Below are 21,811 nucleotides of genomic sequence, written 5' to 3' on the forward strand. Positions count from 1 at the left end.
TCACCATAGTCTGCATTCTCTGTAAAACAAAGTGGAAAATCATTGGTGAAAAGAAGTGACAGTTATCCTAGTCATAGTCAATTAGATTTGTTACAGATAATTAACCGTGTCATGTTATTTGTGGAGATAGCAGCACGGGCAATGCGCTGGTGATTTATTTTTTTATGCCAAAGCCTCACCATTTCTTACCTGCCTCATTTCTTAAAACTTCTTTCCTTATGTGAGTTGCACCCACCCATCCCACTGCCTGAGGTCATTGTGTCCCACCCCAAAAGCAAGCCATGGCACATTCCGGCACATACAGTAGGGGCTGCCAGCACCCCCACCTTCTCAATAGTAGGCACCATTTCTGGGCCTTGACTCTGAACCAAAAACCTGCCAAGCTTCAACAGGTGAGGCGTCACGGGAGACTTTAGAAAAAGCTGGAGAGCCAGTGCCTTATCTACCGTCAGAGTTGCAAGTTCACTTCTGTGGATTTACAGCTTGAGCACTTGACACTTGCACCCACCCACGCCACTAGAAAAAGCATGAAACAGACAAATCATTTTAGGGACAATGTGAGATGCATTTATCAGTGTTATTACAACGTTGTAGAATAAATAAAGTGTAATAAACCAAAATTCGAGTTAACACTAAAAGCCATTAAGTAGTATATGCTACACACAATTATATAGTTACCACAAAACTCTGAACGCTTTTAAGAATTAGTCTCTACATAGGTTTGCTTGAACTCATGGCATGCATTAAACTATATAGGCTATACAGGAGCGCAGGTAGTCTGGAAAAGGCAGTAATAGATGCTCTCGGTAGAGGGCGCTGTGCAGCAGGACATTAGCCTTCCCGACAAATGCGCTTTTATTAAGTGTTAACCGGGTATTAACTTTGGCTTTTTCCATCGCTAAATACGGTTGAGTATTTTATTTGTGCATCTAATCATTTAAATCCACACCATGTTCGACAGATTAGGCATGAAAGTAAAAACATACCAATGACATGTGCACAGCAAACTTGACTCCATCCATCCGCCACCATCACCAGTCAAGTCAGTCACGCGGTTTTTCCATAATATCGCGGCACGACACAAGTACATTCACAAATAAGTTTTATTTTTAATCTTTTTATACATTATAACCATATCCAACACAATTTTATATTATAATAAAATGACTCTTCTCCCTTGTCATTTACATAAATCAAAATTGTATATCAAGACTGCAAAATAGTACTCCTGTCATTTTGTATATAGCTTTTTACACATACAAGTGACAATGCATCCATTTTGCTAAGAACGAATGCACATTTTGGGGAATAAGAAAGGGCAGCCATAAGCAGAGAAAATACAAGAGCTCTAGCAAGAAGGCAGGCTTGCAAAATCAAAAAACACCACCATGTGACCAACACTGACCTGGGTTAAAATGCTTTGTTAACCCTTCGTACAGTTCGGGATATTAATCACTTAAGCCAGTCTGATGTCTTTGAAACGGCCAAAATATCTTCAACTGTATCTGAGCCCAGATCTTTTTTTTCCAAATACAAACATTTTAAAGTAAAATCCCAAGAGAAAGCTTTTTAGCGCCACAGGAGGATACAGTAAAAAAAGAAGAGAGAAAAAAAATCCACTGAAGTATAGACAAAAGCCCCCAAATCATTGAAAGTTCAAATTTGACATTGAAATTGCAGAGACTTGATCATTTCCACTGTGATCGCAAAAATCATAAATTACACATATAAAGATAATAAACCATGCTAGATCTTTTCTTGAATATATCCGAGTGTTGTTTATGTGTTGACATTCGAGCATACACTGGCCTGCACAGCATATGCCATAGGTATGGAATGCAGAACTCAAATGCATGTTCAGCACAACAAAGGAGCATTTACCAAGAAAAGAAACCTCTATGACAACATTCAAAATGCAGATACTGTCAGAAATTTGATTATCAAAGTTGATTTAGTCAGATTAACATGAGTACCCTCTTTGGTTTGAGAATTGCCTATTACGTGACCACTGGCCCTGTTGCTCAGTACAAATAAAGGGGAATTAAACCCTTAATTGTTGGGTATACTGTTGATAGTTGAAGAGAAGGAGCGTTGCACATCTGCTTCTATCAGCAGGTGCGTAGGAGAAGTCGTGCATAAAGCTCGTATGAAAAACTGTGAAAAATCTCCCGCATTGTCAAGCTCGCAGTTTTTCACAGTTTTATATACTGTTGATAGTGTCAGTAAAACTAATTCCCATTTTGCAATTCTATATATATATAAATATTATAATTTGTTGTCATTCTAAGTCATACATTTCTCTACAGCAGTAAATTTATCAAAATAACAAATCATTAGGCATAGAAAAGATCAATATAGAATATTTTAACAATACAAAAAAATAAAATTAAGTCAATCAAAGCAAATCAGCTGACACACCGACAGCCCTTAAGTGCTTTACATCCTTAGCAATGTGGAAAAGTGAGCAGTGACGAATCCGACACTGGCATGGTGAAGCTGTTATCTTACAGTACAATGGATACGTGGGTCCAATAGGTGGCAAACAAGGGAAACCAAAAGCAAAGTTTAACCGAAAAAGAGACCAAAAAGTGCCAATGGCTTATGTTCGTAAATGCGAGTGTATGAAAGCAAGACCCAGTGGTGTTGGGGGCAGTGTTTACTCAGTGCCGCGGGTTGGGGTGCTAGGCTGGTTCAGGCCCATGGTACGGCACAACCACCCTGCGAAATCTACTTCCTCCACCTCCGATCGCTTGATGAACGTGTGACTCTGAGAAATGGCCATAGTTAGCCACAAATTACACAGGGAATTCAAAACTATTGCACCTTATTATGATCAAATGTTTGTGAACTCACCATAAGCATCTTCAGGTCTGCTCTTTCAGCTGGGTTCTTGATTAAACTGAACATAGGGGAAAATAGTGTTAGATAATTCATACATTTCCTTTTTACAAAACAGTCATGGAATCACTTAAGTTAAATCATCTACATTATTATTTTATTTAGACTAAGTTAGTAAGAAGTGCTTACCTTTTTGTCACAAAATCTTGGAAATCACTGGTGAACACCCCGTGTGGTAGTTTAGGTGGCGGCTGAGGAGACAATCAATTGTAAGATACAAGTACGACTAATAACGAAGTAATGTTTAAGTTATTTGCACAAACCTCATTCACAATGTAATCCAGGAGTTCAAATATGGCCATAGCCGGTCTGCTGTCCATCCCATGTCCTGTTAAAGAGGGGCATATTGAAATGTGACTCTTCTTAAATAAAGTGATTTGGAAATATCCCAATTACGATTTCTCTGCTTTTCTGTACCGCTGACAGGCCTGCCCGGTGGTCTCGGCCTCTGAATATTGGTGTGAGTCTCTCCCTCTGTCCCATCCAGAACGGCCCGTCCAAAGATGCCCTCTAGCTCTTTGGCGTCTGGTGGTGGGATAGGGTAGCGGCCAATGGCCAACTCCACCAGTGACAGACCCATGCTCCACACGTCAGACTGAACAGAATAGTGAGTGCCCTGCAGTCTCTCCGGCTGTTGAGGAACACAGGCACAGCTATGTCAGAATGTGCTGGTACAGCCAAGAGGCCGGGCAGGAAGACATAGGTCACTTGATCAATGGCAAAGCCAGACCAACTCTACGGGATGGGTAACATTATGATCACTGAAGACTAACAAACACACGTGCATTGATGTGACAATACAATGTTTGTATATAATTTCAAAAGATAAGAAAATAATAAATTACAGTTGAGATCCAATATCCAAGGCTTAGAGTGAAGGGAAAACGGACTATAGTTTTGGGAGCAATGCTAAGGTGCAGGCAGGGGACTGAGAAAGGGCCAGGGACAAGGAGGGGATCGAAGAGGATGGGCCAATAAACAAGAGCAGTGTAGAAACAGAAGGAAAGTGGGGACAGGGCCAGAGCAAAGTGGGTGGGGGCACAGAGGAGGGTAGAGCTGACTCACCGACATGTACGAACGGGTCCCGACAAAGGAATTGGCCATGGAATCTATGAGCTGGCCGCTTACACCGAAGTCACAGAGCTTGATCTCACCACGCGAGTTTACCAGGATGTTGGAGGGTTTAACATCTAAGACAAGAAAACAACACATTTTTAATGCCTCAAGCACACTTTCACACACTGCTACAGTCCTTTATGAAGCCAAATGAACATTTTTGCTCAAACAGGAATTCGCTCTTCTCAGAAATCTAGATCACTCAGAAAACAGGGAGAACATGCAATCCTGGCACTTACCACAGCGCCAACATGCCACTCACAATAAAATTATAAACCCGAGAACTGCAGCAGTCAGAGACTCCCCTCATTGGGTTCGAGCCATCAAAAGGTAGTAGGTAGTGTCAAGGTTTTTCTTATCAATACTAGTGCTGTAAAATATGACTTTACCTCTGTGCATGATCTGGTGTTTCTCGCGCAAGTAAGCCAATCCCCTTAATACCTGTAAAGAGTAAAGAAAGAGAGAAAAAGAACAGTTAAAACAATACTGAACTCTATTGATCGTGAACTTGTATAACCAGGGAATATAACGTGTGTTATGTTTGACATGTAACACAAACATTCATCCTAAAGCATTTTAATTATAGAACTGGTTATTGTTCCTTACAGCTACGCTAACTTTTCCTAGAATGTCCTCTGTGATCCGTCTAGCTTCCTTTAGGACCTGGTCCAAGGATCCACCATCCTGCAATGACAAAATAAGATAAACACGTTTATAACAGTAATATTATACTGAAAGATTGAGTCAATGTTCCAGTGACATAGCCTTAAGGGTTTTTATTGCATTACCATATGCTCCATACAGATGCTGATTTCTCCATCACTGTAGAAGGCCCCATAGAAGCCCACGATGTACGGAGAGTTGCACTCGTGCAGTACCTGCAACTCTCGAATGATCTGGTTTCTGATAGCCGGCTTGATTTCCAGATGAATTAGCTAAGGAAGAAAAAATACATAACACATTTGTCCAGGTGAGAATACAAAACCTTTCAAATCTCATTTCATAAATGTCTCTCAAGGCTCAAGCTCACAGGACAAAGTAAATTGTTTTTCAAGCACAAATGTATACTTGTAAAGTTGCAAAATATTAAAGGACAACACACATTTTCTTTAACTATAAAAAAATATATAAAAATAAATAAATAGTGCCTTTTACAGTGCGCTAACAAGGCTTATATGCGGACATGTACAAAGACCATGAAAAGACTATATAACATAAATGTGTATGTTTGATAGAATCAACTTACTTTTCTATGTTGAAAAAGCTACAATAACATAATGCTTTTGTGATGCAATTGTAATTTACCTTTCTAGCCATGACTAGACCTGAGGGTTTGTGGCGGACTTTGTTGACCACTCCTCCATTCCCAGCGCCCAGTTCACATATGGGGTCAAAATCCTCATCCTTGAGCTCTCCAACCTGGGCTTTCTGGGTGAGAAAGGCTTCTAGGCGTTTTTTCTGTTGTTCATCCAAGTCCAACTCCCCCAGTTTCTTTTGTAAGGCCTCGAGGTTTGCTCTGCAATAACATTACAGCAGTGTAAAACAGACTTCCCAGATGACCATCTCGCAATGCGAAACTAAAATCAACATTTAGTAGCATTCAGACACATAGCACAAAAAAATAGATCAGAAACCATCCCTGGACTCTACATACCATACAACTGATGCAAACAGTACTTACTCAGATGCAGCATCAGTGGTTATCGTACTCGGCTGTCCCTCCCCAATCGGTGTTATGTTTAGGGGAACAGGTCTTCTTTTAGCAGGCATATTAAAATCTGCACTAAAGGACTTTTTCAGACAACTCTACTAACATAAATACAGAATACACAGCAGCAGGGGATGTAACAGTGTCCCTGTGTTAAAAAAAAAAACTGAAAAAGCAACAGGAACCGTTCTGCTGCTAGTAACTTGGCTAGCACACGTTAGCAAAGAAAGTACACTTTCAGAAGCATGCCAGGGTGATATTTTGGTTAGACCATGCCGGGGTGCCTGGTAAAAGCCAACCTATTTCCCAGATGATCTAAAGGAACAGCAGAAAACACATATCGTTTGTGTGCTTCTATTAAGAAATTTACCTGCTGCTACAAGTCATTAGCCACGTTAGCATACACTAGCTAGCAACCGGAACAATTTTGCGTCTCGCTGCGTTTTTGCGCTTTTTCTTCTTGCCGACCCAAAATAATCCGGACAGCAATATTCTATTGCAGACAGATAAATGGCCTGACTCCCCTTCTAAAAACAGTCGTAAGAATCAGTTTCCTCCGCGTTTCAGTGCGGGGTGTGGGGCTTGAGCGGAGCCTCTATACAGGAAGAAGCGGTGCAGCATAAGACCAGCCTCTGACACCCACTGGGAGAGCCCTGCCAAAGTAACACAAGACTGGCACTAAAAAGTTTATGGAGAAAAAAAAGAGTGTGGAATTTCAGTTAAACAAGAAATACATTATGCAATAAGCAGCACTTTTTTAAATTTGATCAATCAGAACCATGTAAGATTCACAACACAGAAAAAGCACCAAATGACCTTAGAAAGCCGGTACTGCCATCCAGTGGAAACATGACAGATTGTAGCACAGGCGGACTGCACCAGGAATGAATGAGCTTTAAACATGTCACTACAAAATTATATTTGGCAGTGTCTATGGAATCGTCCGACGGCTACAAACTCTTTGCTATTATACCATCTCCTTATGATAATGCGTAAAAAGACGTGCAGTAACCAAATGTTCACACCACTTTGTCTTAAACAGCACAACATTTAAAAATTAATGTAATGTACTTGGTAAAGCTTTGAGAGATAAAACCAATGATTAGTTATTAGACAAACTTGATTTTAAACTGTCAAGTCGTTATATATTGGTAAATAAACCTAACCCACACTTTTGCCTGTTTTATTTCTGCAATCCCACATTTCTTCCCCACACTGGCCTGGCGAGTCAGAGCATCAGCAGTCATGCAGCTTGCTCAGTGCTTTTGAATGAGCAACTCAAAATATCTTAGATTAAATCTCTAATGTTTTTTTTATTTAAAAGCAGCTACAGAATTGTATTAATGGTGAACCACATTACTATGCATTATGTCTTATGGAAACTTAACAGCTACATATCGTAGCAATTAGTTATAATGTAATTTAATTTGTAAATAGAATATTTGCCTGTCAATCAACTGCATGAAATATCATTAAAAGAAAAAAACTGCTCAAATCTTTATATTTATCACCTCCACCTTAAACATTGGAAACAAATGTTGACACCAATTAAAGAAAAAAAAAAAAAGCATATTAGACAAGTTAAGAACAGACTTTTAATTAATTCACACATCAATAACAGCCGTTTGATAAAAGGTCATTTTAAATTTCACACGCCATCCTTGACAGGTAAACGTCTCCGCAGATGGATTCAGAGAAATCACCATTTTAACCAGTTCTCCCCTTTTTGTGGTATTGGCTGTGTGCTGGTGTCTTAGAAAGTTTTTTTTATTGTCCATTTGCGCGGAGGAACAACTCAAGGCAATTAAAGACTTTATAAAATATTATTTAAATTTTATTGTCTTAATATGAACATATAAAAACACAAACAAAACATTTACATCATGGATTATAAGCCTCTGCCCATGCTACCGAATGCAATATTAAAGATGTCCCCCCAAAACACTAGATCCAGCTCTTGTAACCAAAATGCACTGTATGGCAATTCCATTGAAGCAGCTCTTCATAAACTGCAAACCAATGATAATTTGCAGAGCAAATAATGACCATCTACAAGTCAGGACACAGAACTGTTGGCGTTACCTTTTTACAGTTAGTTACAAATGTCCCACAAAAGGGAAGCATATTTTTACAATATCGTGTTTCTCCGCATTTTATACAGATCATTTGCTTCAGGCACAGACTGATGCATTACAATGAAAGTGCCATCAATCAATGCTCTGTAGATTACTGAATATATTTCATCACTAAATTGATTTTTTTCCAAAAGTGTCAAACAAAAAGAAGAATGGAAGACCAGATTTGACATGGCCTACTTTTCGATTATGAAGCCTGTGTTTCACATGGGCTGCGAGATACACAGAGGGCCGCAGAAACAGTTTCCAAGACTGGACACAACAACCAATTTCACATTTTGAAAACCTGCAGAAGATGGATGGGAATCAGTGGTTATAATGTAAGAGGTATGCCAATAAAAGGCGTCATTAACAGGTTGAAAATTTGGGGTGTGGAAGCAGGAAGAAGTGCAAACTAAAGCTAAAAACATAAAATAAAATGTCCGGCCATAACAGACTGCAGGGACCAGAACAGCCAGACACAGCTTAAGCCACTGCACAGCAGACTGAGCGTACTCGTGTAGGAGCAGAGAGCAGCAGAATCTAGTACTGACTTATTTCTCATGTTTCCCAGTCCCAGTAGTTTCTACACTTAAGGGACACATGGGGCCTACAGGTACAAGTTCCTCCACATGCCTCAGACAGGACAATTTGTTTCTCGTTTGGACTTAGGACAGACTGTGGTAGTAACTCTGATAGTGTCAGATTAGCTGAAACCTACATAGTGAAATAAAGGTTTGAGCTGCCAGAAGAAAGCAACTCGAGCACACAGCCTCAAGTCCAGACCCGCAAACACCCAAAACTAAAACAGTTTAACTGCAGCCCCCCGACACGACTGAACAAGCGTCTGTTGGTTTCCAGACGTAACCTAAGCAGAAATCCAAATTCAGCTCAATAAATACAGTTAAAAGAAAAATGTGATAATTAACAATTGTTCTCATCAAGAAAAAAGCAGGTCAAAAACATTGGTAAAACTGGGGTTTAAAACTGCTCGCCAGCACAGCTAGCATTAACGCAAAACCTCCAGTCCTGACCAAAAAACAAAAAGGCACAGACTATAACCATCGAGTTTAACCACTTCAGCAAATTCCTACATACAAAATGCCACACTTTACTCGTAGTGAAGTGTCGCATGCATTTGAATTATGCCAAATTAAAATGATGAGGGAAATTTATCTCTCAGATTCAACTGCCGAATTATGCATTACTGACATTCAGAAAAATGTGTTATTTTCTTCAGAGGGCATCAAGCTGCATTAAACCAAAAAAACAAAATGATAAAACAAATGTCCAGTGTAAAATTGGCTTAGAGGAGAATTAACTATTGTTCAGTTTAAGCAACTCCCTGGTCAGTCTAACTTTTTTATGACTGAGGTAGGTTTTTCTTCTAAAAAGGACAAATAAAAAATGGAAAGCATTTCTTGTCCTTTCACCATAAATTCCTGAAATCAAGCATTCACAAATTTTCTGAACAAACAGAAAATTATTGAACTTTGCATCATAGTTCAGACATCTTGCCTGATGGTCTTAAATACGGCATATCCATTTTTGTTTTTGCCTTTCAACTTAACACAGCTGAGAAAACCCTTCCGTTTTACGTTCCTGTCCATCACAAACGTGACAATAAAACAAACGCACACAGCTAAATTAACCTGTTTATCCAAGTGCAGGGAGTGATTGGTTAATACAGAGGAGCCTGGGGACGTTGGTGCTTGATCCAATGAGTCTCCTTAGCAGAACATTACGCATTTTCGCTGTAAGGTAGAGCTGAAATCACTTTAGAGATGAGTGGTGTACAGTACATAAAAGTATCCTACTCACATCATACAGTGCATGATTGGCTGTTATCTGAGAAATGAGAGCCACCCGAAAACTCTGAGGGAGGGTGTCTTTGCATCTAGTAGATTACCGAGATCCTGGTCTGAAGCCCCTTCTCTGTGCGTGAGTGTCAGTCCTTAGGGCACATGGAGCAGGGTCAGTATGCCGTGACCAGGTCTTTGTCGTAGTTATAGCGGCCCCTCTTTGGGTTAGGACTGTCGGCGCTGTCCTCTGTGTCCTCACTGTCCCCTCCAGCCCCTCCCCCTTCCTCCTCTGAGGAGGAGTCCAGAGTTAGATCCACCACCGTACCTCCTCCCTGTGGGACAGCAGCTCCTGTAACACCTGCCATACCCGCTGAACTGCTGCTCGACTTTCCCGTCAGGCTTGTGCTGCTGTGGGCTGGAGAGTGACCGTTTGCCTCAGGAATGCCTAGACACACACACAAAAAAAATCAATAAGAAAGAAAATGAATTGGGAAAGAACATGGAGCACAGACTCCGTTTAGGGGAACACATTCCTCAATCTCTCAACTTTTCACAAAGATATGAGATTATATAACGATGTTCAATGGGAGTGGACCAGTTACTGTTTTGGCCTGTTTCCCCAATCAATCAATTCACAACTATTCCTGTAACTATCGATTTACAAAGTAAGCACTGTGAGGGACTCTGTGCGTGTTAATGTAGTGTAGGTGATTGCATAGTGGTGGTAAGAGGGGCTGCTTCCGTCAGTCGACCAAACTGTGGCTTCAACAACTGCTTACCACTAGAGTGCGGAATTATGAAATGCACACAGTGTAGTGGTTTGAAAAGCTTGTCAAGCTTGTAAAGCGCAACACAAGTGTAGGCCATTATTATATTTTACAATTAAAATAAAACAACTTGGGGTTAGAGAGTTTGACACCTACATATGTCAACAACTGGATACTCCGGGGTGTTGCTGCGCTCCCGTTCTCTGTCCCGCTCTTTCTCGTCTCTTATTGGTCGCCAAGAACCGTCTGTTAAATACTCAATTTCCTCAATATCCTCAGTTGTCTCTTTTAAGATCTCCGACAGCAGCCTGAAAATTATCAAAAAAACAAACAGAGGGACTAGAAAACCAGGCTTGATTTTAAGTAACAATTTGATTAATATAATAATATATTAATATAATAATTTGATTTAATGCACATGCACTTACCCGTCAATAGTAAGAAGTTCATAAGGGGCAGGTTTATCACACACTGGACATGTCCAGGTGGGTTTTTTCTCATTCATCTGCAGGAAGAAGACAGCATCGAAACATTGAAGGTGGGCGCAGGTTAGGACTCGACATGGCACACCAAGACGCATCTTCACCAACTGTAACAGAAGAGAAAGAAAGGTTTAGTCTACAATTGAAAAACAAATAAAACAGCTTATGTTCAATATGGGCCACTTACTGGGCAGATAAGTGAAACACGGAGACCTGTGGTGGCAATTTCACTCTCTGGGTCGAACCGTAGTTTATCTTGGACTGCAATAAAAAACAACATGATAGATGTGCACATTTTCTTACAGCTACTATATAGAGTATATATATATAAATATTTGTGCCAAGTTTGACGTACTGCGCTCACGACAGCGTTCTGCGCTTTCAACAGAGCAGAGTTTCAGCTGGTTGAACAGGTCTGCCGCTGTAAAGACCCTTACCAGATACACAGCCACAGAGTATCGCTAAAAAAACAAATTGTGAGAACATATTGTTAGGATCTGAAATACAAAATGCCATCTGCATCGATAAAGAAATGTCAGTCCCACTGCCAGTGTTGTCCTGGAGAAATTACAAACACGTGAACCAATTAAGAGAATCAGAAGACAACTGGCTTCTCCACATGTCCAGTCACCCCAATGGCACAAAGCTAAGTAGGATTACTGAGACTCAGCATTAAACTCTGACCTTGCCAAAATTTCCCCAGGTGACGGTGATTCTGTTGGGTACACTGGAGAGGTGCAACCAGGGTGTGATATTTACAGGACGACAGGGACGACGGGGCTCAACTCCAGGCTTATTTGAAGGATAATAACCCTGTAAAGACAAGAGATATGCAGACATGGTCAACTATTGTTATTAATTATGAACATGGCAAATTACCCAAGAATCAAATCAAAATCTCACCGGTACATGACAGTAGGACTGATTAACTTTGACTGCAATGTTAGGGGGGTACTGGTCCTCTTGAACACCGATGGAGTCTGTATAGCAGATTCTGTTACAAATGAAACAGAAAAATGATGACCAGAACTCCACTTTCAACTACATATAAAGACTTCTAAGAACTTCTGACTTTTCCGTTAAACTGCATGCCACAATTTTCTCTTGTAATAACCTAAAGAATTTACCTAAGAACCACTTGGATTGATCCAATTCCCGGACGAATTTCACTGAAAGAAAAGACATGAAATAATTATCAATGCTTTCAATCTCCTGAAGCCGAAAAAAAGAAATGCATTTTTTACTTACCCAGCATTTCTAATCTGGTCCGCTTGTTTGGGCGTTAACTCAAACATGTGTGGACTGTCCTGCAGCTTTTCATTATTGTGGGCGACTATTACAAGAATAAAACAAGGATTAAAATAAATAAGTGTAGGTAAAATGATAAAGTGCTTTAGCAAATCTGGTAATCCAGGAAGAGTCATCACTCACTTAGCTCTGTTGGTGACAGTAATGTGTCCAGAGTGTGATAGAAGGGCAGTGGCACCAGCTTGACTTCTGCTGCAGGTGCAGGCAATGGTTTGGAGATGCCGTTGAGGTAGTCTGCACCCTGAGAGGTGAGATTGCTGGAGGAGTTTAGATTTGAATAAACAACTGGAACCCCCTCGGGACGCCGCGCTGCCAGCCACCCAGTCGACTTAGGGAAACGAGACTCATACAGCTGCCTCACGTTCTTGAGGAGCTCGGGACTGTATTCGGTTTGCACCAACTTCAGGGCACGCCCCACCAGGTCCTGCTTCAGCCCGCTTTTACTGCGCCCCATTGAGGAGAGCAGCGTTTGCAGGTCTGAGACCCGAAAACTCTTCACCATGTTCTAAAAGGAAAGCAAAACCGATTAGTGTCAAGTACACAGTTTTAACAAGAAACCCTAAAAAACAAAAAAAAACAAAGACAAGTTTAATAGATAAACTTGAGTAAAAATTAAAAGTACAGTGAAAACAAATGTACTTTTCTTTAATGCACATAATTAACATAAACCCTTCGTAAATGTACATTGGCACTGTGAGTCATGTCATCCTAGATAGGTAGATTTGCTTATGTCTCAAACAACACCAAGACATAATTCATCTCAAGAGCAATAAATAAAACCAATCCTATTTATTTATAATTAATGACTATTAAAAAATGGTGTGCGCATCATCATTAAATCATGAAGAACAAGTGTTTCTCTGTTTAGATTGCATAGTTCTCAAAAATAAAACAAGTAAACAAGAATATACAAAAATGTTAGAGTACATTAAAAAATAAACAGACAAAGTAAGACGCACAAAAAAAAATCGTAAACAATACAGTCAGTGTGCATTTTGACAGGTGCACTCCACGGTCACCACATTGATTGTCAACAATACATCAATCCATTGTAACACCTGTAAACTCTATAAAAGCTCTAAAGTGGATTAAAGCGTGTTTACATAAACTTTCACTATTCTGTTGTGCTCCCGCTGAGCCACCGTGATCCCAGTCAAACCAGCGCACTTTTGTGAGCTAACGTTAGTTCACATTCTCTAGCAAGCTAATGTTAGCCCCCCGAGCTAATTTGTTTCGGCTTGACCATAACCTGCTTTGAAACGTAAGTGAAAGTGGGCTCTCTGTAATATCAGTAATTATGAACACCCTGCTTTCTCTTGCGCTAAGTGAATAACCACAGAAGGTCCCTGTCTCGTAAAATCAAAGGGAACAGAGCTGTACTTGCCATCGCTTCCACCAGTTCGGCCGCCATCTTCGTGCATCAGTACCGCGAGAGCCGGGCAAACGGATAGTCCTTCACCAATGAGCGAGACAGGGCTTATAATAGACAGCTCCGTTTAACCAATCACTGCGTGACTTTGACCAGCGCTCGGAGCGCTGCACACAAAATGGGCGGTGTCATGACCATTTAAAGTTACAGTATAACTTTTTAAAAACACTAAGAGGCAGGTCTAAAACCCAAATTAGGCCCGAACCTGTGTTAATTAAGCTACACGTAAAAGAGTTTATGAATCCATTGTGATTTTCCTTGATAATGTGGGGGTTTGTTGAAAGGTAGCATCAAAAATCCCTTTATTTTAACGTGTAGACAAAACATTGAGCGCTAAGTGGATGGGATCGCATGGTCCTCCGAGATCCCGTCCGAGCGCTTGATTCCACTTCATGTTTTGTGTCCAACCGCAGGACGAAGGGCTCTTGCTTTGTCTGGGTTATGGTTGTGTCTAAAAATTAATGCGGAGCCTGCTAAACAACATTGTTGTCTATGATTAATGTGTCATGTTGGATTTGCAAAGAAAACTATGGAGAAAAAACACTAAACAGCTTGCTTGAAGAAAATGCAATAAAGTGAAAAAAATAAAATCAATTGCTTGAATAAGAACACCGATGTAATAATCCAGTTCAGCTTTTACCTTTATTCTTTACCTTTATTCTCTAATTATGTATGTTGTTATATTATGTCTGTTGCCCTAGAGAGGCAACAGACATAACTTTTTAGTAGCCTTTCAATTATCATAGTGTGCATAATGTCAGTGCTGATGCGCCTGAGTGATTAGGCACTTGTCACCAGTTATTTGTTTGTTTGTTTGTTTGTTTGTTTGTTTGTTTGTTTGTTTGTTTGTTTATTTATTTAACCTTTTTCCAGCCAGGAGAGATCTATTCATAGATTTAAACCCTACCACTCTGTAAGATAAAACTAAATAAATGCATTAAAGTGATAGTCTGTAAGTTTGCAAAGTGAGGAGAGTGAAATTTGAAAGTAAATCAAATTCCTCCCCTCTATCCAGAAAGCCTCTCTTAAGGTCCGCTCCAGGCAACTGGTAACTGGTATCTTTCCCACTTGAAAATTATGACTTACGAGCTCAGAGCGTTTCGCTGATTTAACTTCATTCAGACGTAATGTGGTCTTTTGTGCCGAAAGATATTTCAAGCTTTCAAACGTCTCTGGGAAGCTGTGAAAAATTGTCAAAACAGAAGCACACAAAAAAAATAATAGTAATAGTAATAGTAATAGTATACCTAATAGTTTTCCATATCCCAAGTAAGTCTAACTAGACTGGCAAAAAAACAAACAAACAAACAAAAAAATCGAAACTATGGAAAATAAAAGTGCCATTTGGGTCAAGACATTATTTATTTTTATTAATCTTAATATTATTACAATTTTATTTATTTTTGTAAACATTTCTCAGTGGTAGTGTTAAGGTCGGACGTTTTCCAATTTAGTATTTTGTGGTTAATAAGCATTGTCCAAGCAAATGCAGTGTCCAAACAAAGATAATATCCAAATATGTGCAGTAAGCGCAGCGGACGAGCCAATTCTGGCATCCTTTGTCTTTAGACTCTCCTGCGTGGCAAGGAAAAAGTCAAAACCCATTGAAAGAAGAGAAATGTTGGGGAGAACCACAGAATGAGAGATCCACACCCATGGACAGACAGGCCAGCCCTGGGGCTGACGGGAGACGCTCTGCAGACAGGGCCAGACCTGCTGGAGCGTCAGTTCTTGTTGTCCAGTCCCAGTTGAAAAGGGATTCCTCCGCAGATGGGGCTGAAGACTAGGATACTAATGTCCGGTCATCTGAAACAGACGGGGGACACCATGTGAATAATGATGTACAGACTGCAGATAAAGGAAATATAATTTAGGCAAATTATTAGAATTGCCCTATTGAAGATAGAACCAGTTAAAATGCCACAGATGCTTTAAATTAAAGATTAATATTACTAATGAGTAATTTATTCCCAGCCCACATCAAATTTGTGGACTTAAGGGGATTTGTTTGTTTAATAGATTACATGCAAACCTAAACCACACAGGCACAGGTGAATGTGTTGTTCTTCCCAGACCTTGCTCAATTAATTACTGCTCACTGTTAATGAAGGTAAAGCTAGAGACTGCACCACGGCTGGACAAAACAAAGTTAACAGGATCACTGTGGCATCTAGCAAGCCTTTAGTTGCACTGTGTCCCCTCTTTGAACACAATGTCTTCTTTAATCTAGAGTGTTTAATCTCTCGTAATTACAAAGATTTGCTGAAGTTAATAAAAATAATCCGCCTGAATTCAGACCCCCTACCTGGACCACCACTGTGCCTTCATGACAACCTTCTGTGAGGGATAGAATCCCACTCATATATAAGGAGTCAAGTGTAGCACCTCTCCTGAATTGAAGATCAAAGAGCTGACATTGACATAGGGGCAGGAGAAAAAATTCCAAGCTGCAGAGTTTTAGACCGTACTCTTGGCTAACAATTTGCCACAATAAGTAGACGTCATTTCCACGTCTTGAGATAGTGTCAGTGTTGAGCTGATCAAGGTTAACGACTGTTGAGAGGCTCATCATTAGCTCTGATCTTGTCAACTGACTTGGACACAAGACACTTTGGCGATTAAGGATATAACATGTTAAATTAGGCATGCTGTGAGATCTAAAACCTCGATTGAGAAGATTTTTTGAGATATTTGAACTGGTTTGGATCATCATATTTTCATTATGAGCGTCCAATTTTGCAATCAGGAAATGAAAGCAGACAGCAGCAGGGAAAGACTTGGGCTCAGCTTCACAATCGACTACCTCCTGTTCAATAAAGGAGTCAAAGGGTCTAAAGAAGAACCGTCAGGACGTCCCACAATGGAACCGGCAACAACGGACAACCTGCTAACCCCTCAGGACCCCGAACCCAAAGAGGTGAAGACAAATGGGCAGCAAAAGACAATTCAAGATTCAGATCTAGAGCCCGGAGAAAGACGTATCGATGAAGCTGAAGAGGAGGTGGAGGTGACCACAACCACGTCAAGTAATTCGCAAGATAAGTCTGAGGAAAAACCGAACCAGTCGTATATCGCACTCATATCGAAGGCAATTCTGGCATCTGAGCACAAGAAACTGCTTCTATGTGACATCTATCAGTGGATCATGGAGCAATACCCTTACTTCAAAAGCAAGGTATGGTGTTCAAAGGTAAAATATAACATGCAAATGTATCCATTATTTATCCATTATTTCATCCTGCTGCAGATTTTAAAGTTATTTGTCTGTGAGGTGAGACAAGGTCCTTACAGGGACACTCAATGATCTTGTTGTTGACAAATTTAACCAAATACAGTAATCCGGTTGCTGGGGCTGCAAACTGCCACTTCCTTCACCGGGTGCAAAAACAGATTGGTGGATTACAGTTGATCAGGTTTGACACGCTAAAAAGGTAACTGAGGGTGCCGTGCCAAGTGGCGATCAAAAACCTCTTTGACGCACCATGGTGCCTTTTGCCAGCAGTGTGCTTTTAGATTCTCTTGCTCTAAGTTTTATTAGTAGACAGGAGAATTTTAGAAAGTCAGTGCACGAGAGAAGAAAAGATTTGGCCATATAGGTTTTATAATAATTGTTCAGATTTCTCTTCATTTTTGTTATTCTGTACATCCACAATACTACCTCCTTTCTTATGAATAATTCCAAAAGTAAAAGACCATTTATTTTTTATTTCTCACAGGACAAGAACTGGAGGAACAGTGTGCGTCACAACCTGTCCCTGAATGACTGTTTCGTCAAAGCCGGCCGCAGCGACAACGGCAAAGGCCACTTCTGGGCCATCCACCCGTCCAACTACCTGGACTTCTCTAAGGGAGACTACCACTGCAGACGGGCCAGGCGAAGGGCACGCAGACTGGCAGGACAGGTGGCCCTCACACCCCTCAGCAGCCCGTACCATCCCGCTCTGGTCGGACCACGCAGACCGCCCTGTTGGTGCTGCCCACAAAGCCCCACTCTGTCCTGCCTGAGCCCAAGACTTTACTGGCCCTGGGCCCCTGTGCAGCCACAATTTGGGAGGTTCCCGCTTGTTCGCACTTCTACATCGTGAATTTCTATTGTTCTTTAAATGGGTTTTCATGCGGAGAAAACAGGCTACGTCTTATTTGGTAATGATTTTGTAATTAGGTGATTGAAAAGCCGCTAGGACAATTTTAAATTAACAGTACGGTACAATCCAGTGTGTAATTTGTGGTGTGTGCTGAATGGTTTTCAGTATTGGAACTTAATAAAGCTTGAGCACTTTTTTTTTTTAATGATGTACAAAATGCAACTTTTGTAGTCATGTCATTAAATCTTCATGCATTTAAGCGTCTTCATTTGTTGTTCGTGACTCGTGCAGATAATGCTAGAAGTGAGCCTCTACGGTCAGAAACCACTCAATGTAAGATGCTAATTAGTTTTGATGCAAAAAAAAAAAATCTTCTAAATAAAGCTTCTATAAAATCCGACTCGTGGGATATGGGGCGAGATAATCTGGGCAATCCTAAATAGTTGGAAGGAATAGGAAGCTTATCACACAGCGTAATCCCGGGCCGCTGCTTCAGAAAGAGGGGAACCACGGGAGGTCAGGGGATGAAGGGAGGAAAGGAAAGGGGTCACTGAGGTGCGGACAAGAGTGGAGGATAATAAGATGCGTACAACTACTTTAAATGTCTGAATGAAAGAATCATAGATAAAAAACATAGCCACAGACGAAGTGAACATTATCCTCATTATGGTATCTGAGAGCATGTGGAAAATAAATCATTATGTGCGACACGAGTGATATCATACAAGCTAACATGGGTGAGTATTTTCAAACTCTTGAGGGATGCTCCTGATACACATTCATCAATATTCAACAAAGATATAAGGGATAGGAGAGGCATGCCACATTCATTTTAATAGGTTAGCATAAAGGGCCTCACAGTTTGTTGCATGTGGTAGTATTTTGACCATTGCTTTCGAGTGGTTTCCTTCATCGACTTGCAGCTTTCTGGTTGCTTCCCTACAGTCTGTGCTTATGCCTGGCAGAGTCCAAGGACTGAAGGATATAGGTCAAGTGCAAAATTCGCCACCACTTTGAGAATGGAGCGCACCTTGAATGCCCGACACCTGACATTTACCGCCTTTTGTAGTGTAACATTCTTTTCACCCCATGAATGTTTGTTGTGAAAGTGGCCATTTGTGGAAAAATTGACCTTGATACGTGAAGTCTGCATTGTATTATGATTTGTTGATGATGAGTATGGTCGGCCCAAATAGTCAATATGTGATAAAGAGGGGTTTACTTTTTTCTTTTGACTCATCCTGACTAAACGGGTAAACATTAGGTGTAGTGCAATGGACATTTTTACATGTCTATAAATGTGTAATTTCCCAGCCAGGCACAAACTGTAGAAATAACAAAAATAGTCTTAGTCTATAGTCGGAGAAATGTAAGCATAGATACTGTCCATATAAGGGAAAAAAAGGAGTGCAGTACACCTGGCTCGATCTCTCGTCAATAGTGAAATTCCTCTCTGACTTGTAAAGGTTGGCATTTACATACACAGTGCTCAGTAGAGAGGATTAGGGCAGACATTGACTTTTAGGAAGTTTGTTTGTCTTGGCTCAATGAGGGCTTTTTATTCACATATTATTGAATATTTGATAAAGTCTTCGTTTGACAGGAAATGAGATTGTACAAACAATGAGTCAGAGGGATCAGGCGTCCCTCACAATGGTTCCCGTCGATTAAAACAATGACAAATCCATCTAATTAATTTTTTGTTTCTCCAAATCTTCAATGTCTACACCTAATTGGGGAGCTAATTTGCTTAATTCCCATGAATTGCTCTCAGCGTCAAATCCTCTTCAATTCTCCAGCTTTAAGGCTTTAATTTGGTTGCATATGTTTGCTCCACACACCCACGCACACAACTCCTGACCTCAATTTGGAGCTCGCTGCAAAGTAATTAGTTCCAAATTTGTAATTTAAGCGAGCATAAACGCATTCATTTTGGTTTTATTTTAAAGCATTTAAAAAGTAAACATAGGTCTATTCCGTCTTTGTATTGTTTAAAGGCTCATTGTGTGCATGTGTGTGCATGTAGATATGCCCATGTCATTATGTTAATCTGACGAGATGCGGAACGATGCAGGGGGCTGTAGATTAAGGCACAAAGATTTGTCGGTGATTAGCAGAGAGTGAGCTAAGAAGATCAACCCCACTGAGATGACCATTAAACATTATGGCTATGTTTTAATGCAGCTAATTTACGGCAGTTTTTATCAGACTCATTTCAAGATGATGTGGTATATTTGACTAAACAAATATATCAGGACTATAGATTTACTTGTCTTACCATAACATTTAAATTAATATAGTCGATGATACCACAGGATTGAATCAAGTTAAATAGGACAACAAATTGTTGCTTGAACATGAAAGTTATGAATGCATAAGAGTTGGTAAATTCTAAACTTAATTGTATCCACACTGATTCATTCTCGAATAGAATTCCATAAGTTTTAGGCTGCAATTGTTTTGAGGGAAATTGTTCTTATTGGCTAAGGAACATGCTATGTGAATGTGGAGCAGGAATATTCTTTACAACAATCTAAGCTGAATAAAACGAGCGGTCGGCTACAATGCTGCTGCTTGAGTCAGTAAATATAACCATATTAGTCCAGTGCTCAGGCCTCCGCACTGGCCTATTCAGAGAATAGACTTAAGACTTGTTACAAGTCTCTTTGTGGTCTAGCGCCCAAACATCTCAGACATGTCAGAGCCAGATGAACCTTCTCAACTATGAGAATCTCATGAAGGGATCTCCTGCTGGTGCACTGTTCAAGAGTCAGGACTAAACATGATGAGGCTGCGTCTGTCTGTCTGTCTGTCTGTCTGTCTGTCTGTCTGTCTGTCTGTCTGTCTGTCTGTCTGTCTGTCACGGTTGTTTTAAGCTGTGTAAATGACAACTAAACGTTGTTTAAAATCTGCACTCTTCACTTTTAAATGTAGGCTATTTAATCTTCTATTAATGATAAAAAGTGTGTTTTGTATATTGATGTAACACTTCATGTTCTGTAAAGCACGTCTAATGCTTTGTGCGAATTGTGGTTGACAAAAGAAACTTGCCTTGCAATTTGACCAGTTTGAAATGTCTGCACGTTCACGTAGCCTATGTGTATAACGTCCAACACTTATTTCGAAAGGAGGCCCATAGCCGAGACTACTTTTTAACTGATGCTTTTCTTCAGACAGGCCCAACTGTCTGTCTAATCGGCCTGAAGACTGCGGCTCCAAATTGCAGTTGTTATTAGAAAGGCTGATTGCATAGAACTAAGCAGTATTTAGGAAGCGCTATAGTCGGACCAAAAGCAGCTGCTATTTGCTGCCTGTGTCCCTCCATGAACAATAGCCTGGCGTTACCTCGGCTTCAAAGCCTCTATAATAGTCAATCGATCAGAATGCGAGGCGCTATTCTGCAGATTACTGTTAACAATAATTTGCCTCCCTGTGCACCGTTGCCATCTTTGAAGCAATGTTTTATTGCCTTTTTTCCATCTGCATCTGTCATCCCCGAGGTCCTCTGTTTGATCTCTCCCAACCAGTGCGCGCTCCCGGGGGTCGCGTTGACCTGTTGATTGGCAGCTGCGATCAGACATATGGTGGGACGAGGCATCGACCGCAGCCCCCCGGAGACAAAGCGCACTGCTGGGGCTTTCCCCCCTCCGTTTCCCCTCTCTCTGTGCTCTCGCAATCTGGAGCCGCGGTGAGAAAAGCCACCGCTAGATGGCGCAAGGACCATGCAAATAGAAGCGGATGCTGTCAAAGCAAACTGAGTCTTAATTTACAGTTTTTCTGTTTCACATATTAATGATGATGAAGAGTTGTAAAAATCAGCAACAGGCACAAGGTTTCTTTCTCTAAAATTCCTTTAGCTATAAAGGCCTATAGCCCATCTCCATTCTCTAAGAATTACAGGCTATTTCTGATGCCATTACATTGACCTACAAAGTATTATAAAAGCTTATGAGATGTAACGTCTATTGAAAAGATAGTCAAACAGATAGAAACAGATAGTCCAAATGTTTACAGTAGTAGCCTACATTTTGTATTTGAAAACATAATACAGTAGCCTACAGGACAGAGTTTAGTGACCTATTTGAGGGGCCAAAGTGTGCTT

At 40.5% G+C, this 21,811-nt stretch overlaps 3 protein-coding genes across 3 annotated transcripts; 1 reads left to right on the forward strand and 2 right to left on the reverse strand.

Moving 5' to 3' along the window:
- Positions 1–1,130: 1,130 nt before the first annotated feature.
- On the reverse strand, positions 1,131–6,341 carry map2k2a (mitogen-activated protein kinase kinase 2a). The gene is made up of 11 exons (XM_079575038.1): positions 5,696–6,341; positions 5,320–5,530; positions 4,803–4,949; positions 4,621–4,698; positions 4,404–4,455; positions 3,964–4,088; positions 3,316–3,529; positions 3,162–3,226; positions 3,028–3,089; positions 2,854–2,899; positions 1,131–2,767 (listed from the first exon to the last, which is right to left on the reverse strand). Exons 1-11 carry the CDS (start codon positions 5,782–5,784, stop codon positions 2,657–2,659), a joined length of 1,200 nt encoding a protein of 399 aa, XP_079431164.1. The 5' UTR covers positions 5,785–6,341; the 3' UTR covers positions 1,131–2,656.
- Positions 6,342–7,306: 965 nt separating this feature from the next.
- Positions 7,307–13,634, reverse strand: pias4a (protein inhibitor of activated STAT, 4a). The gene is made up of 11 exons (XM_079575196.1): positions 13,580–13,634; positions 12,319–12,700; positions 12,136–12,220; positions 12,015–12,056; positions 11,791–11,881; positions 11,572–11,700; positions 11,243–11,348; positions 11,075–11,148; positions 10,834–10,994; positions 10,562–10,713; positions 7,307–10,083 (listed from the first exon to the last, which is right to left on the reverse strand). Exons 1-11 carry the CDS (start codon positions 13,604–13,606, stop codon positions 9,812–9,814), a joined length of 1,521 nt encoding a protein of 506 aa, XP_079431322.1. The 5' UTR covers positions 13,607–13,634; the 3' UTR covers positions 7,307–9,811.
- A 2,739-nt stretch (positions 13,635–16,373) lies between these two features.
- On the forward strand, positions 16,374–17,709 carry foxq2 (forkhead box Q2; the record flags this gene model as incomplete). Its single annotated transcript, XM_079575693.1, has 2 exons — positions 16,374–16,799; positions 17,341–17,709. 2 exons carry the CDS (start codon positions 16,374–16,376, stop codon positions 17,707–17,709), a joined length of 795 nt encoding a protein of 264 aa, XP_079431819.1.
- Between the last annotated feature and the right edge of the window lie 4,102 nt (positions 17,710–21,811).

This window comes from Gobius niger (assembly GCF_951799975.1).
Source record: "Gobius niger genome assembly, chromosome: 17".
Lineage (NCBI taxonomy): Eukaryota > Metazoa > Chordata > Actinopteri > Gobiiformes > Gobiidae > Gobius > Gobius niger.

Coding starts and splice junctions, on each gene's coding strand:
- map2k2a (XM_079575038.1), bottom strand. CDS start 5,784: ATGCCTGCTAAAAGAAGACCTGTTCCCCTAAACATAACACCGATTGGG. Junction 4,456..4,620: donor TAGGAAAAGTTAGCGTAGCT/GTAAGGAACAAT, acceptor TACTCTTTACAG/GTATTAAGGGGATTGGCTTA. Junction 2,900..3,027: donor CAAGATTTTGTGACAAAAAG/GTAAGCACTTCT, acceptor CCCTATGTTCAG/TTTAATCAAGAACCCAGCTG.
- pias4a (XM_079575196.1), bottom strand. CDS start 13,606: ATGGCGGCCGAACTGGTGGAAGCGATG. Junction 11,701..11,790: donor AGTCCTACTGTCATGTACCG/GTGAGATTTTGA, acceptor TTGTCTTTACAG/GGTTATTATCCTTCAAATAA. Junction 11,349..11,571: donor CCTGGGGAAATTTTGGCAAG/GTCAGAGTTTAA, acceptor TTGTTTTTTTAG/CGATACTCTGTGGCTGTGTA.